The 14,896-nt window shown below is 39.1% G+C and overlaps 1 protein-coding gene across 2 annotated transcripts; it reads left to right on the forward strand.

The window, feature by feature from the left end:
* Window positions 1–75: 75 nt before the first annotated feature.
* Window positions 76–14,006, forward strand: mcoln2 (mucolipin 2). Of its 2 annotated transcripts, none has more exons than XM_022759989.1 (14): window positions 76–346; window positions 1,059–1,212; window positions 1,699–1,872; window positions 2,967–3,123; window positions 3,473–3,551; window positions 3,646–3,742; window positions 3,930–4,029; window positions 4,589–4,701; window positions 5,076–5,225; window positions 6,165–6,266; window positions 6,543–6,665; window positions 9,231–9,437; window positions 9,737–9,870; window positions 10,692–10,821. In XM_022759989.1, exons 1-14 carry the CDS (start codon window positions 303–305, stop codon window positions 10,804–10,806), a joined length of 1,749 nt encoding a protein of 582 aa, XP_022615710.1. In that variant the 5' UTR covers window positions 76–302; the 3' UTR covers window positions 10,807–10,821. The 2 variants fall into 2 exon arrangements, with proteins under 2 accessions (XP_022615710.1, XP_022614905.1); XM_022759184.1 differs by lacking the exon at window positions 10,692–10,821 and adding an exon at window positions 13,494–14,006 and having other exon boundaries at window positions 81–346.
* The last annotated feature ends 890 nt before the right edge of the window (window positions 14,007–14,896 follow it).

Consider the following 14,896-nt stretch of genomic DNA (forward strand, 5'->3'; position numbering starts at 1 on the left):
TTAAAAGCTGAATAACAAGTTTCAGATTTGGGTCAACAGCCATTCTCTTAAGTAAAGCATTTTATTTGAATATTTTTGTGATGTTGGCCCATTTCAGTCCTACAGTGACCCCTGGAGGACCTCGGGCCGTAGATTGGACACCTGTGCGCCTCCTGACACTAATTTCCTGATTGGCTGAGAGGAGGTTGCGTGGTCACACAGAAAGTCCAGCAGAAGCGAATCCCCTCTGCGGGAAGTGTCTCTCTGTCAACCTGAGAACAACCGCAGTCGATTAACTCCTGCGTCCACGTGGATAATCAACCATGGAATTATTAGGTCGATATCTGGACAGGAGCAATTCAATTAGGTAAGTGTTTTTTTTTTTTAAGTAGTTGTTGTTCAAAAATGAGCTTAGAGGTAAAATGTCAACATTTTTAGTTAACTCCTCTGAAGAATTCTGTCTCTGGAGTATAACTAACTAGACTTCGCGGCTGAAACACCGAATATTTAGATGTAAAAATGAGCTTAAATCCATTTGCATTATTGTTGTCTCACATTAGAACAACAACAGAAGTTATTTATTGCTTAATACAAGTTCCCGACGGGACCAGACAACTATAATTCAGCTGAAAATAGCTGTAAATTTGTATTTCAACAGAAACCCTTAAAGTAAAATGGAATGCTAGAGATTTGCTCTGTGTCAGGGAGAGTCTGTGGGCGACATACTGTTGGGAAAATATTGAAAGTGGACTCTCAGTGAGCTAACCTTGGACTTAAAACCCAGGCAGCTCCATGAATGCAGTCAGTGTCCTCAGTACATGGAGTTCTTCCTGTGAGAGATAGCCAGTCTGGTCCACTGCGCTGAAAAGCACGACTATTGCTCAAGTAAATTATCATCAAATAACTGCTCTCTCTCTCTTTCACTTCTGCTTCCTCCCCCCCTTAGTGCTATATGTTGGCCTCTTCATCAGCTAAAAGACTCTGTTCTCAGGCGTCCACAGCACCAGGCCAGACACAGGTTGTCGTTTTTCCCATCCGTGTCCCAGCTCCTGCATTTACGTTGCCCCTTTTTGTTTCAGCTCTGTCATGACTCAAGATGTTATCAAGGAGGAGAACCTGAGAGATGACCTGAGGTACTACTTCATGAGCCCGTGTGAGAAGTACAGGGCCCGACGGCAAATACCCTGGAAACTGGGTGTGCAGATCCTGAAGATTGTCATGATCACCACACAAGTATGTACGCTGGGATTAATGTAGATTAACACAGACATGGAGAGCAGAACCACCCAGAAAAACGCTTCCTTGTTGTTTCAGTAGTGGAGAAAGTGCAGCAAAACAACAGGAAAACTACTCAGAACAATTACTTCATATTCATATTCTACTTGAAGTAAAATTACTACTTCAAAAGTTACTAGTAAGGAAGGCCATTGCTGTATGTGAGCCTTAAAATGTAAACAGGCAAAAGTCCAAATCAGTGTATGTTGAGAAATTGGAAACTGCTCAATGTAGCAAAAACTTTCAAGAAGCAACAACCACAGACGCCTAAAGACCGAACATTTCTGGCTTTAGAGGAATATTGTGGAAAAAAATTACTGGTATTGTACAGATACTAATTCCAGAAGCAGAAATAAATGTACTAAATTAACTCCACCCTTGATTATTACTGTAAGAATTTACATAAAATATAAATGTTCCTTCTTCCTCTTGTTTTCGTCGTAGCTCATCCTGTTCGGCCTCAACAACCAGCTGGTGGTGTCCTATAAGGAGGAGAACACCATAGCCCTCAAAAACCTTTTCCTGAAGGACTACAGCGGGGTGGATGAGGACGACTACTGTGTTGCTGTCTACACCCAATATGATGTTAAGGACAGCCTGTTTTATGTCCTGGATCAGGCAAGTTCGTCTTCCTCATCTTACATGCTTACGCTTCTTGCTTTTGTTTTTTCTACTGCTGTCACAAAAATGAAAAGTAGTAGTTGTAATGCCCTGTGGGATGGGGAAAGATTCCCATGTTGACAACTTACAAGCGTTTGCATCATTGGACAGGTCAAGACAGTTGTCTGATTTTCAGAATTGTTGTGTGGTGGTTAAAAATACTGTGCATTGACAGTTAGTTTGATTATCTAAACGGCTGACTCTTGCTGAAGTGATGCATCACAGTTCTCCAGTCCTAATTACGACTCGGATGTTGACATGAACAGATTTACTAGTTGGAAACATTTAGGAAAACTCTGTTAAGACATGAACGCATCCTTATTCTTCAGGGTTAGTTTGAATTTAAATGCTTTAGGTTTGACTGTGCATATTTGTGCTTGAGTTGAGATTGACCTTTTCCTTAGGTTAATGGGGTCGTTTCATACTTTGCTACTGTTGAAATGAAAATACAGCACATTCAAAAAATGTAAAATTAACCCGATTTTTTGATTTTAAAAGGTATATACATACATTTTATAATCATTGTAGGTCTGTGTTACATGATCATTGAGCTTACGAGGTGATTTTTTTTTTTTTTTCTCTTTATTTTCATGGAGCCCATATACTGTACATGCGCACTTGTGGTTATGATTACGTTTTTGCAATATCCTGGTATAATGCATGTAAACATCTTATCATGGTCTCAAAAACATGGATAAGCTCTTATCCCTGAAGACACCTGCACACGGACGATCAGAACCCTGGATACTGTTATGTACATGTAAACATGTGAATGAATGAATGAATAACCAGCTCTCTCATGTTCCATGTAAACGCCTTATCCTGAAAATAATCAAAACCAGCATAAGATAAAACTGGGAAGCTAATGTTCATATTATAAATGTACTCTGTGTGATTTTAAACTTCTGGAAATCCTGGGAAACATGCTGGTACTTAATGTTAAACAACTTGGCTTTGTGTTTGTGTGTGATATGGCAGTCTGCAGTCTCTTATGACGTTGTATAAATCACGCTGGGACAGTGTGTTTTACCTGAGGCCTGTGATATTTACAGTACAGCCAGTTGGGCCGGCTCTCTACGGGTCCCATCAGTTACGCTGAGGATGAAGATGGCGGACTGCTGCCTCTCATCATCTGTAAAGAGTACTACAAGAGAGGCAGCGTGGAGCCCTCAGACGAGGTCTACGACATAGACGCCCAGCTGGAGAGAGGTGAGAGACAACAATGACATGTAGTCACCTGCAAGATGCCAAAAGCAAGTTAAAAGAGGCCATTAACATTTAAGTGCCTTATCTATACAGTCTGTAATTTTTTTTTTTGTATAATTGGTCAAAATCGACCACAAACCACATTTTTCTATTTTTCATTATATCGCTGAGGAGATGTTCAGTATGCATTTATATCACAAGTATTTCTCCCATTGCAAATCACTGCATTATATTAAATTGTATATTAAACTATGTTTACCAAAAATATAAAATGAAAGGTCTTAGGTGCAAAAGACATGCTTTCAATAACAGTCCTGTCGTTGTTTTCTCACTCTGTCCATCTCTTTCTCAGTTTGTATGTCACATGATCCAAAGACTGCAAACCTGTGGAGAACCCAAAATTCATCATTTTTTGACCTGGACTTTTACAGGTATACAGTGCAGCTTCTGTTTAACATACAATACCTTCTTTTTCTACTGTACATTAAAATCACCTATTCAATCCACCCCTTCCTTTTTTTTCAGGCTGGTCGACATCAAAATAACCTTCCAGCTGAAGGGAATCAACCTACAGACCGTGCGCTCGCGGGAGTTACCTGACTGCTACTCGTTCTTTGTCACGGTACAGTTCATCCCTTCAGCTATTATCTCTTATTATAAACTGACATGAGCAGGTGAAACACTGTAATACTTTCCATCATGGAGAGACACAGCTTTGAGAATCTTTGAGACTGATAAAGACCACAGATATATACATATATATTTAATTCAGCTACATTGTTTTGCTAGTTTACTTTCCTTGTCCCTAGATAACATTTGACAACCAGTGTCACAGTGGAAAGGTGAAAATATTCCTGGACATAGACGCTCAGAGCAGCACGTGCACAGACTGGAAGATATCTGGGACGGGTAAGGTTGTGTAAGGAGTTGTGGAGAAATGTAAATAACAAATCATTAACCACAAGACTTAAATTTAAACATATCAAAAGATTACCAGATTATGAAGAGCTGCTTGTTTTTTCTCACTATTATGTGCGAATACATATTTGTAATATTTACACATTACTCTTAAGTATAAAGTTTCAAGGGTCAAAGGAAGATTTTTTATACACCTACTTGAGTGAATGAGGTTGAATTAGCAGTGTAACAGTATCATGTCATTTAATATTGAAAATGCCCACACTGTTATATGTGGTTGGTCATACTTCTATATGATTATCTGTCATTTGGAAAAAAAAAAAAAAAAAAGTATGTCCACCAGATCACCTCCTCTGTTTTTTTTTTTTTTTTTTTAAAAAGGTAGAAACATTTGAAAAGGTGAAAACAAATAAGAATAACTACATTTTACTCCAGTTTCAAGGCCTGATATTGCTGACTGTCAGTGAGGCGTTTTCTTTCAAACTTGTAGTTGGGAGTTATGTAAGAGATAAACTGTCTCACACACACACACACACTTTATCTGTTTCAGCTCAGAAGAACACGCACTATCTTCTGATGTTTGATGGCTTCGTCATTCTGGTTTGCCTCACATCAGCTGTGCTGTGCACCCGCTCCATCGTACTGGCTGTGAGGCTACTCCAGGTCAGCAGTTCAGCCCCTGCTCACACTCTTCCATATCACACAGAACATTTTTTGGTTCTTCCTCCTCTACTTTTTGGCTTATATTTCTTAATTATTTTCTGGTTGTTCAAAACCTTTACAGTCTTTCTCACTTTCTTCTTCCAAAGCTAAATGTCAATATAATTACAATTAATTCAAATTCCCATTATTACAGCATGTAATATACCTCATGTAGATATGGATCTGTTATTCTTGTGTTTGGGCAACAACCAGGAGGATTTTTGTTACTGGTAAAATAATGTTGTTTGTCTAGAATTTACCATTTAGCCATCAGCTGATATGTATGTACATCTTTTTCTTTGAGAAGCTCTGAATTTGCATCGTTATATATTCAGAGATTCTCCCGATTCTTCCATGAGAACTACAATCGTAAAGTGTGTGAGGATGATCAGAGGGAGTTTCTGAATGGCTGGTATGTGCTGGTCATTGTCAGCGACCTCTTGGCCATAGTTGGATCCATACTGAAGATGGAAATACAGGCAAAGGTAAAATTAATCATGTTCTTCCGTCCATAGAGATAAGCTTACTGTTATCTTCTGTACAAAGGTAACTGAGATATAATACTGCAAGTTAAATAATCAGAGACAATTGGGTAAGACATCTTAGGGTATCATCAGGTCAGGCAAAAAAGAAATTAATTGAACTCAAAGTTTCAAGCAGTCAGCATCATCTTGATTTTACACCCTTTTTATTTATGAAGCAGTTGAGAAATAAAATGCTGTTAAATTATGCCCTCAGTGTCTGGTGGCCTTTTGGAGCGAAAAGACTTAATGGAGACACTGTAAAGATCAGTTTATTTTAACCTGTCTGCCCTTTTCATGGCCACCATGTTGAGTGTTTACCCCAAGCTTGACAGAGATGGAAATAAACTCTTCCCTCATACACTCCTGCCCCTGGCTGAGGCTTTTGTTTAAGAGTAAAACATTTAGCTTAACTTAAGTAAAATAATGGCAGGTTCTGCTTGAAAAAAATAGATTATTTTTTTTATTAAAGACAAGGCTGATATGAGAATTCAAGGAACAAGGTATTTCCTTCTGAAATCTAGTGATAGAGGGCCTATTAAGAAAAAATGATTTAACATGGTAGATTTACTAGAGTTATCTACACCAGTAGAGGCAACTTTCAGTGTAAAATTAGACCCTTTAATGTGCTCACTGAGCTGATTTGTGTTACAACTCAAACACATAAAGGGAAGACATTAAACAAAATAGTTAATGATTGATAGGATGTTCCTGTGTTGCAGTTCCACGTTGTACTTTAAGCCCTAATAAAATAATCCACACTCAGTTTACAACAAAGAGGGTGCCAATTAAAATGAAATCATACTTAAAGTGAACTTAAAGAAAACATGTAATCTTTTCCTGACTGTTAATTTAAATCCTACAGGGAGACAGTTATTTTTCCTCTCCCTCTCTCTCCTGTAGAGTCTGACCAGTTACGATGTGTGCAGTATCTTCCTGGGAACATCTACGTTAATGGTGTGGGTTAGTGTGATCAGGTACCTGGGATACTTCCAGAAATACAACGTGAGTCTGAATCTCAACCCTTTTTTTTTTTTTTTTAAACAAGGTACAGGGGCCTTTCCTTGCACTCATATCCAAGACATTTAGCAAAAGACAGTGTATTGTTTATATTAACATTTTACACTTCATTTGGGATTTGAAATGCACAAAATCTGATTACAGGCTCTAACCCCAAGCAAATGTCTTCAACTTTTTTTTTTTTTCATGATTTGGTCACGAGTGAACAATTAGTTTTCACATACTTCTACTTTCTGCATACTTCCTGTGTTTCTGCTGTAGGTGCTGATTTTGACCATGAAAGCAGCCTTCCCCAAGGTTCTGCGTTTCTGCTGCTGTGCTGGCATGATCTACCTCGGCTACACCTTCTGCGGGTGGATTGTACTGGGCCCGTACCATGAAAAGGTAACAGACAAACTAATTTGAGGGAGAGCAGAGGCAGTGGGGACCTCAAGATTAAATTAAAGAAGCAAATTTATGAGTTTATGGGATAATCGTTAATCATTAGGATTAGGGAACTCCCAAATATGTGCATGTGTAAATTGTTATGGGCAGTGGAAATTAGGGGAACTATTAAGTCCCTTTTCAGTGACATCGCCCCTGCTTGTTCCTGTAGAACTGCTGAGACCACAAAAATAAAGTCGCATTAGGGAACTCCCAGATATGCGCGTGTGTAAATGTGTAAATTGGCTGAAACAGCACTCTGTGATTGAACAGTTTAAAAAGAAAAAATCAGTGTGCAGAGATTGCAGGGATTCACACTGGGAAATAATTGAATTTGTGAATTTTGAGAATGTAAATGAATGTTTATCATAGTGAAAGATGCAGGTGTTCTGCACCAAGTTTTCTGTAAATTGCCTCATGTTTCAGTCACAGTTCCGCTATAAAACAAAACTTACCAGGCTTTCTCCTGTGGTTATGTAGCTTTTGAATTGCAGTTTCAGCATTATAACCTACAACTAAGAAAAACTGCAAAAACAGCCTTTGTCTTGAGAAACTTCAGGTCAATGGCCTTTTGCTGGTTTAAACACTGTGTAGGTGCACAGTTTCGTCACTAGGTGTCAGTGTATGTTCGCCCAGTAATCCTCTGTCTTAAGTGACAGCAGCTCTCTGTGCTTTACTGTCAGCAACCAATTCTTAAACTGGGACATACGTTTGTGCCACATTCAAGCGTGTGCACACACTCACAGCCTTGCCTCTGTTTAATAGTAGCAGAAGTGTGTTTTTTTTTTGTTTGTTTTTGTTTTTTTGGATATTAAGATAATATGAATAGGATAATAAGAAGAGGAAAGGGAGGAGAGATATGAGGGATCCCTGGGCTCGAACAGGGGATGCTGCAATTTCATGGCCAGCATCTTAAACCCCTAGACAACCACTCTTGAAAGGTGGTTGTAGTAGCAAAGGTTTTGTGTATGCTCTGAAAACAAAGTAAATATATTTGAATTGCAATTGTAGGACATTTGGACAGGCGAGGACCACAGCGTCAGTTCAGGAGAGATGGTCTTAACTCCTTGGATAGCAAGTGCCATCAGAGAAAATATGTGTGTGTTTAGCTGTCCTCGCCCGTTAAGATAAATTATTTACGGAAGTCCGAGCAGCAGTAGGCGTCTAAACAAGACAGAGCTCATACTGCTGGAGAGACAGATGTGAGATAGACTGAGATCAGCCGCCCTGGGCCAAGTGAAGCCTCACTGGCCAGATGGAAATTTGTTGACAGTCTGAAAATGACTAGGAGAAACTACTAGAAATAAGTTGTGGACTTATGTGAAGTGTGTTTGTGGGGTCAAAGTTAATCTCATGTATAATAACACTTTTACATAATCACCTGTCATCAGCAGAAGTGAAAGTGATTTGACATGCGGTGCTTGCAGCTGAAGTAAAGCAGGTTTCAGTTCCCAATGCTGCTGTCTTCTGAGACTCGGTCAAGATATTTACATTGTGGTCGCAGGGGGAGTCCCCTGTAGAGTGCTGTCGGCCCTTCCAGGATCCTCTGTGTATTTACTGAGGGAATAAACAGAGGATGTTGTAGGACCTGCCGTCCCACACGTCTTCAAGTGCTGTGCCCTGAATCCATACTCTCACAGTGGGATGTTGTTCTTAGATACTATCACATACTGGGGAATTTGGCATCTTTCATAACATTTGCGACTGGTTATCAAGCTCTCCCTTTCAGTCATCTGTCTCTTTGTTTGCCTTTCTGTCTTTATCAGTCCACCTCTATCAACCATCCTGCTTCAGTCTTCTACACCTCCTGTTCCCTCTGAGTTAGACGCTTATTGGAAAAAATTATACAACATATAAGCAAACAAGTTTTGCATGTCTCATGTCAGCACTAGTAATATAATTAATAATCTGAAATAAGTCACTTTCTCGTGTTAAGCTACAGGATATCACCTATGGCTCCACACCCTGTCTTAATGCTTCACATCTGTTTTGACTTGTAACTAGATCAGAAACGATTATGCATTTACTTACAGCCAATCAGTAACTATTTTGATAGTTGATAGTCATTTTTCAAGCAAAAATGTCAAACATCATTTAGTTCCAGATTCTCATTTGTCAGGTTTTTCTCTGTTTCGGCTTATAAATATCTTTTAGGTTTTACTGTTTTTTGTGTGTTTAGGTTTGTTAAGTTGTGTCTTGTTTGTTTTGATCTATTTTATTATTACCTGCCTTATTTTATAGTTTTTCTATGATAATTTTTAATTCACAAAGTGTCTTTGAGTAGCCTGAAAAGTGCCCTATAAATAAAATGCATTATTATTATTGTTAGTAGTAGTAGTAGTAGTAGTAGTAGTAGTAGTAGTAGTAGTAGTAGTAGGCTTTTGAAAATTGTAATGAGCATTTTATTTTTTATTATTTTCTGGCATTTTATGGGCAAAATTATTAATTAGAAATGTTTAACTTTGCTTATAACATTTGTAACTTTCATATAGTCCAGTCTAATGTCCCTTGTTTCATGTGACCTAGTTTGAGGGGCTGAGTCGCGTGGCGGAGTGTCTGTTCTCCCTGTTGAATGGTGACGACATGTTCACCACGTTCGCCCAGCTGAAGGACAAAAACACGCTGGTGTGGATCTTCAGTCGGGCGTACCTCTACTCCTTCATCTCCCTGTTCATTTACATGGTGCTGTCGCTCTTCATCGCCCTCATCACAGATGCCTACGAGACCATCAAGGTACTTGTTTGTTAGCTCAGTCTGAGTGACGTGAGAGCTGTGGACACTATGTGAATTCAGCTTTTAAATCTTCTTATGCCATTAAAGGCAACTCATTAACATTTCACAAATCTCTGGGAAGACATCAGTGACGTCTTTGTACCATAAATGTCACCAAAAACCTTTTCGAGAATACATCTAGATTATCCACTGTTAAATAGGTCTTTATAAAAAACTGTTATGAAAAAGATACTGTCATGTACTTTCCAATACACTGTTTTTTAATTGTTGCATTTATTTATATTTGTTTTTACTAACAGAACTACCAGAGGGATGGGTTCCCATTGACAGACTTGCAGAAGTTCCTGAGAGAGCAGAAAGATTTTCCTGTTGTAGAGGAGAACAGTCAGACAGACGTTCACGTCAGACAGTCTGTGCTCTGTTGCTGCCAACGGTATGACAGTGTCCACAGTAATGTTGATACTGTGATGATAATTAACTTTTATTCTCACACTCTGTTCACACACAGACACGCACACACACAGACATGCACACTTGGGAGCTGCACTAAACAAACATGACTTCTCATCACTGAAACAGGAACGGTGTTATCGTTTAAATGCTTTGCTCAAGGGCAATGTGTTAGAGGCGGGTTCTCTTTACCATTTTTCAACCATCTCTTATAGACTTCAGCTGAGGGGGTTTGTTAAGATTTTTCTAAAAGAAATAGTTCTGGGTTTTGTTTTGTTTTTTCATTTTTGTGGCATCTTGGTTGCTATATGATCATTGCTGTAGTATTTTTGCTCTGCACTTAACCAGAAAATCAGTCATGTCAAACAAACAGAATGGGCAGCAGTATGTTGTCTTATTTGATTGAGTTGGCACTCTTTAATTATCAAGGTCACGTTTTCTGCTGTTTGCTCAAAACAAACATTTGCTGCTGTCAATGTGAGAAGCATCCATCTTATTGACTATTGAACTTTGGTGAGAAAGATGTACCACTAAGTTATAATAACATTTAAGAAGCAAATATACAGTGTACTTTGATTATTGATCTGTCACCATTACAAGGGAACAAACAAGGAATACAGAATATTACATTATCATGGTGATACATACACAAAAGTCTCACATATACTGTAACATTCACAGTTTTAGAACTGGGTTTGCATTGCTTACGCTTTGTTGCTACAGTAAGACATATGCCTATATGTCTCTATATGTCCCCGTTTTCTGCTCATTCCTTTTCTATGAGCCAATCTCTATCATCAGCAGGCAGCAGACTGCAGTGGAGTTTCCTCCACGCTGTGGTTTGGCTCGCTCTGAACGCGGTCTGAGCGCAATGAAATTAGTGGTGGGAGCTATGCAGACACACCCAGTGATGGGCTGATTACAGAGAAACAGAGGGTGTACACTGTGGCACTGTTCACCCCCCAACCCTGAGCTACGGTGGTTAGCTGGGCAGAGTTATTTGATTTGAGGGCGATGGGTGAAAGTATAACTCCAGTTGTCTTTAATGTGGTGTACAGTGAAGTTTAGTGTGTGTGTGGGGTTTTGTTTCATGCAGGACTGCATTCTCTCTTTCTTCATCACTTGCTTACCCTTCTTTTGTAATCAGATGCCATTCCTTACAATAATTTCCTAATATGCCAGAGTAATGAATTGCATTTTATCACACTTTTATTTCACCATGTCCATTTTGAAGCCACAGTGTAAAGTTTATTCATCACTTGGAGCTTGTTGAAAAGCCCTTGCTTCCTCCTTAACTGTTTGTTTCTACCAAACTGAAAGGTTTCAAAGTGGCACTTCACTAGACTGCAGTTTCTTACTTTGACTTTTGGCTCAGCATTATTAAAGCTTCATGGAATGTTTTATATGCTTTTAATATATTATTCAATTTCCCTGTTTTGGATCAATTAAGCTTATGTTCAGGAAAAGGCCTAACTGTAAACAGACAGGAGGCTTGGTTTCTGTAGCCATCGCTGTTCGTCTACTTCAAAATCATCAGACCATTTTATGACTGAGTGCAAAAAGATGTCATTTGTCCCAGAAAAGCAACAGCTGTTGTTTTTCTGAGATAAACAATGTTGTACAGTGTTTGCCATCAAACCAATATTTTCTGCTAGCCTGAGCCATGTTTGGGCGACACATAATCGGTGGAAAAGAACTGAGTTCATCAGCGATTGAAAGGTTTACTTTGCTGCATATATTATGTAAGTGCTGAATGAAATATTGTGGCTCAGACAATCGTTTTCTTCCTTTCAGGGCTCTTCCGTCACTATTGTTTTACCAGACATTAACACTTGCACTCTGCGGTCTTTTCCTGCAGGTTTCACAGCCGTTTTCTATCGCAGAGACATCCAGGGTTCCTGCTCTGGATGTCTTAAGTGTTAAAGGAAGTGTAGTCTCAGTTACAGAGCCATTATGAAATAATGTGTAATTGTGCAAGACTGGCAACTAAATATGCATTGTCTCTGTGTAAATGAACATAAAAGTGCCAGTGGCCTTTTAGATTTGGCTGCCTTTTTGTCATTAGGGGTACTCTTGTCAAGTTACAGATGGTGCAATTACAGCCATTTGCAGCCTCTGACCTGACTAAATTTTGTATTTATGTGTATCGTCTTGCTGTACTCAGAAAAATTAGATCTGTGTTCTGCTCAAACACTTCAGTGTCTTACAGGATGAAATTTCATCTGCTTACAATGAGCCTCTCTTATCTTGTTTGGAAAGCAAGTTGAGGAGTTAGTCACTCTCCATTTGGATTTAAAACTATTTCTTATTTGGAACCAATATATCAAGTTTGTCTGTTTGGATGAATGTATTCTGTGTCAGTAGTTACATGTATGAAACTTCATAGTGAATTGACAAGTATTGTAAAGATTTTACATGACACTTTGTACCTGTTTTTAAAGCGATTTGACAAAGGGAGCAGTAAAGCTGTGCCTGGAAGCAATGTATAAATACAGTAAGGCCTAAAGCTGGTGCAGTTTTGCTTTCCAAGAGAGTAAATGGACACAACTTTATTGCTCTCTTTGAAATACATTCACATCCTCAAACGGCTGCAGCAGATTGCGGAACAGAGAGTCTGGGAATTGGTCTGTGAGAGCTGAAGCAGACACAACTGCGAACTGCTGCATCTGGCAGATCATAAAAGATGAAGGAAAAATGTGTAATTTGTTTACAGATTTGATGTAACAGGGACATAATTAGCTGTTTCTCTTGGGTGCAAACAGTCAAACACAAGAAAGTGTTCAAGATGCAAGGCTATCATTTTCACAGTGCTTGGTTTGGGGATTTTATTCTCAGAAAGGTTACGCCTGAAATCCCAACCTTGCCATCCCTATGTTGTCTACCTTTGTGTCAGAGGCCAAGCCTTCACGCAGGTGGAATCCCCAGAGAATAAGGAGGAGGACTTGTGCTGGTTTGAATTGTGGGAACTGACTGTGATAATCTTTGTAGGAGGTTAGCTCAACACAAACACTACTGTAGCAAAGAGTTTAGAGAAACCTCACCAGTCTGAACAAGCAAATGTGAGTCTTGCTGAATCTTGAATTCTTGTGCCCTTTGTAATGAGTTGGATGTGACATTGTAACACAAAATGACTCAGACACAGTCTGAGATAGTTTCACATTGAACCTGGTGTAGTTGGGGGGGAAAAAAGGTGACATCAGCTTCTTCTGTGTGTTGATCAATGTTTGAATCAAAATCTGGTGAAAGCCGTTGGATTTTTACTCGTCATTAAAACTGCAATGATTAGTCGACTAGTTAATCAACAGAAAATCATTAATCGATATTCAATCATTCATTTTTCAAGCAAAGATTCCCAACATTTGCGTACAGTTTCTCAAATTGCTGTTGTCACATCTCACAGTAAACGGAATATCTTTAGCTCTTAAGATATACTTACAAACCAAGTTTTCAAGGGCTTTAATGTTTTGAATACAGATCAGTATCCCTGATGTGTGAGATATTTGATTAAGCATCTTTATGAGTGAAAACATTTCTTTATCAGTATATGGTGGTGTTGACGAGACATTGGTGGCGTCATGCCTCTTTTTTTCGATCATGTCTTTGCAGAGTTCCAGAAAATGATGATGTCATACTGATCAGTTGACAACTGTCCCACCCCCAGATGAGACGATTCAGGGAGCAGGAACATGAGGGGGAGGAGGATGCTGGGAACAGGACTTCACGTGTCTGATGCAGACTTCAGCTGCTTCCGCTGAAGAATCCTGGAGCGTGTATTTCCAGGAGTAAAAAGTGCAATATGAAATGCTGGAGACTGGAGCTCAAGTTCAAGTTGAGTTCGAGTTGGAACTGGGAGCAAGACAAAAAGGTTTCACATGTTATTTAACAGTATCTGTTGGAGTTCAGGATATTGATGAGTTTACTGGGCCTTATTTAGGCATGCATATGTGTTAGTTGCCAAAGAGCTGGATTCGGTGTTGATTTGCACTTGATTATTTCTGCAAACACCGGGTCTATGCAACATCATGCAGTGCTAGAGGAAATGTATTTGTCAAATGTTGTAGTAAAGAGTGCAATAAAGCCAATGTTTGTTTTACATTACATTACATATATCAAATGTTAGACTACGTTTCCCGTCTTTTCTGCAAGTGTGCACATTGAGCTTTGAGTTACACAGCAAGTTACAAGTAAGTGGTCAAAGCTGTGGACTAATCCTATTATTTCCATGATCAATGTCTTACCAGCAGTGATGGGAACTTGATATAAAATAAGAACAACGTTTCAGTACAACAAATCTCTCGTGTGCTCAGAAAAATATTAGGTGCTCCAAAGATTTCTCTAAATTTCATAACATGTTCACAGATGGGCTGAGATTGAGAAAGAGAAGGGAGTTTTTAATGACTACACCAGCACCAGAGCATGAGTCACGGTTATCATCAAATCTACCAGCATGTCAAGCTATTAGAACAAGCTTGAGCATGCCTTCTCACCTGCACTGTGACTGCTATGTTTTTACCTGATAAAAATCATGTTTCATTAAACCCTTGAGTTTGATCTGACAAATCATCAGAGCTCATCTGCAAGACCTGCATTTACCTGTGGGGCACTTCTTCATAATGTCATCCAAAAGATCCTTTGACTGATTTCAGTCTGGATGTGATAAAATGCCTGAGAGATCAGGCGGTTCTATGGCATGTGTTAATGAGCTGACACGCCATTTAGTGCCACCTCAGTGTTCTTCATATGTGGCAATACTGCCCTTGTATTAGTAATATCTCGTTTCATACTAGGACTTGAGTTCAAGTCAAAACAGATACCAAATCCTTTTTGGTATCTACTCTAAGAATTTCTCTCGACTAATCTGTGAGTTTAGTTTGGGTCAACAAACATCAGGAACATGAGCTAATGACAAATTTCAAAACACGCACAATTGTGGAAAATGGGAATAAGCCCTCCATTGAAGTCAAGACAGTAAACACAGTAGGTTTGAATGTGAACAGAGGAACTGCTCC

This window comes from Seriola dumerili, unplaced genomic scaffold, assembly GCF_002260705.1.
Source record: "Seriola dumerili isolate Sdu_G_001 unplaced genomic scaffold, Sdu_1.0 BDQW01000002.1, whole genome shotgun sequence".
NCBI lineage: Eukaryota > Metazoa > Chordata > Actinopteri > Carangiformes > Carangidae > Seriola > Seriola dumerili.

Coding starts and splice junctions, on each gene's coding strand:
- mcoln2 (XM_022759989.1), top strand. CDS start 303: ATGGAATTATTAGGTCGATATCTGGACAGGAGCAATTCAATTAG. Junction 347..1,058: donor GACAGGAGCAATTCAATTAG/GTAAGTGTTTTT, acceptor TTTTTGTTTCAG/CTCTGTCATGACTCAAGATG. Junction 3,743..3,929: donor GCTACTCGTTCTTTGTCACG/GTACAGTTCATC, acceptor CCTTGTCCCTAG/ATAACATTTGACAACCAGTG.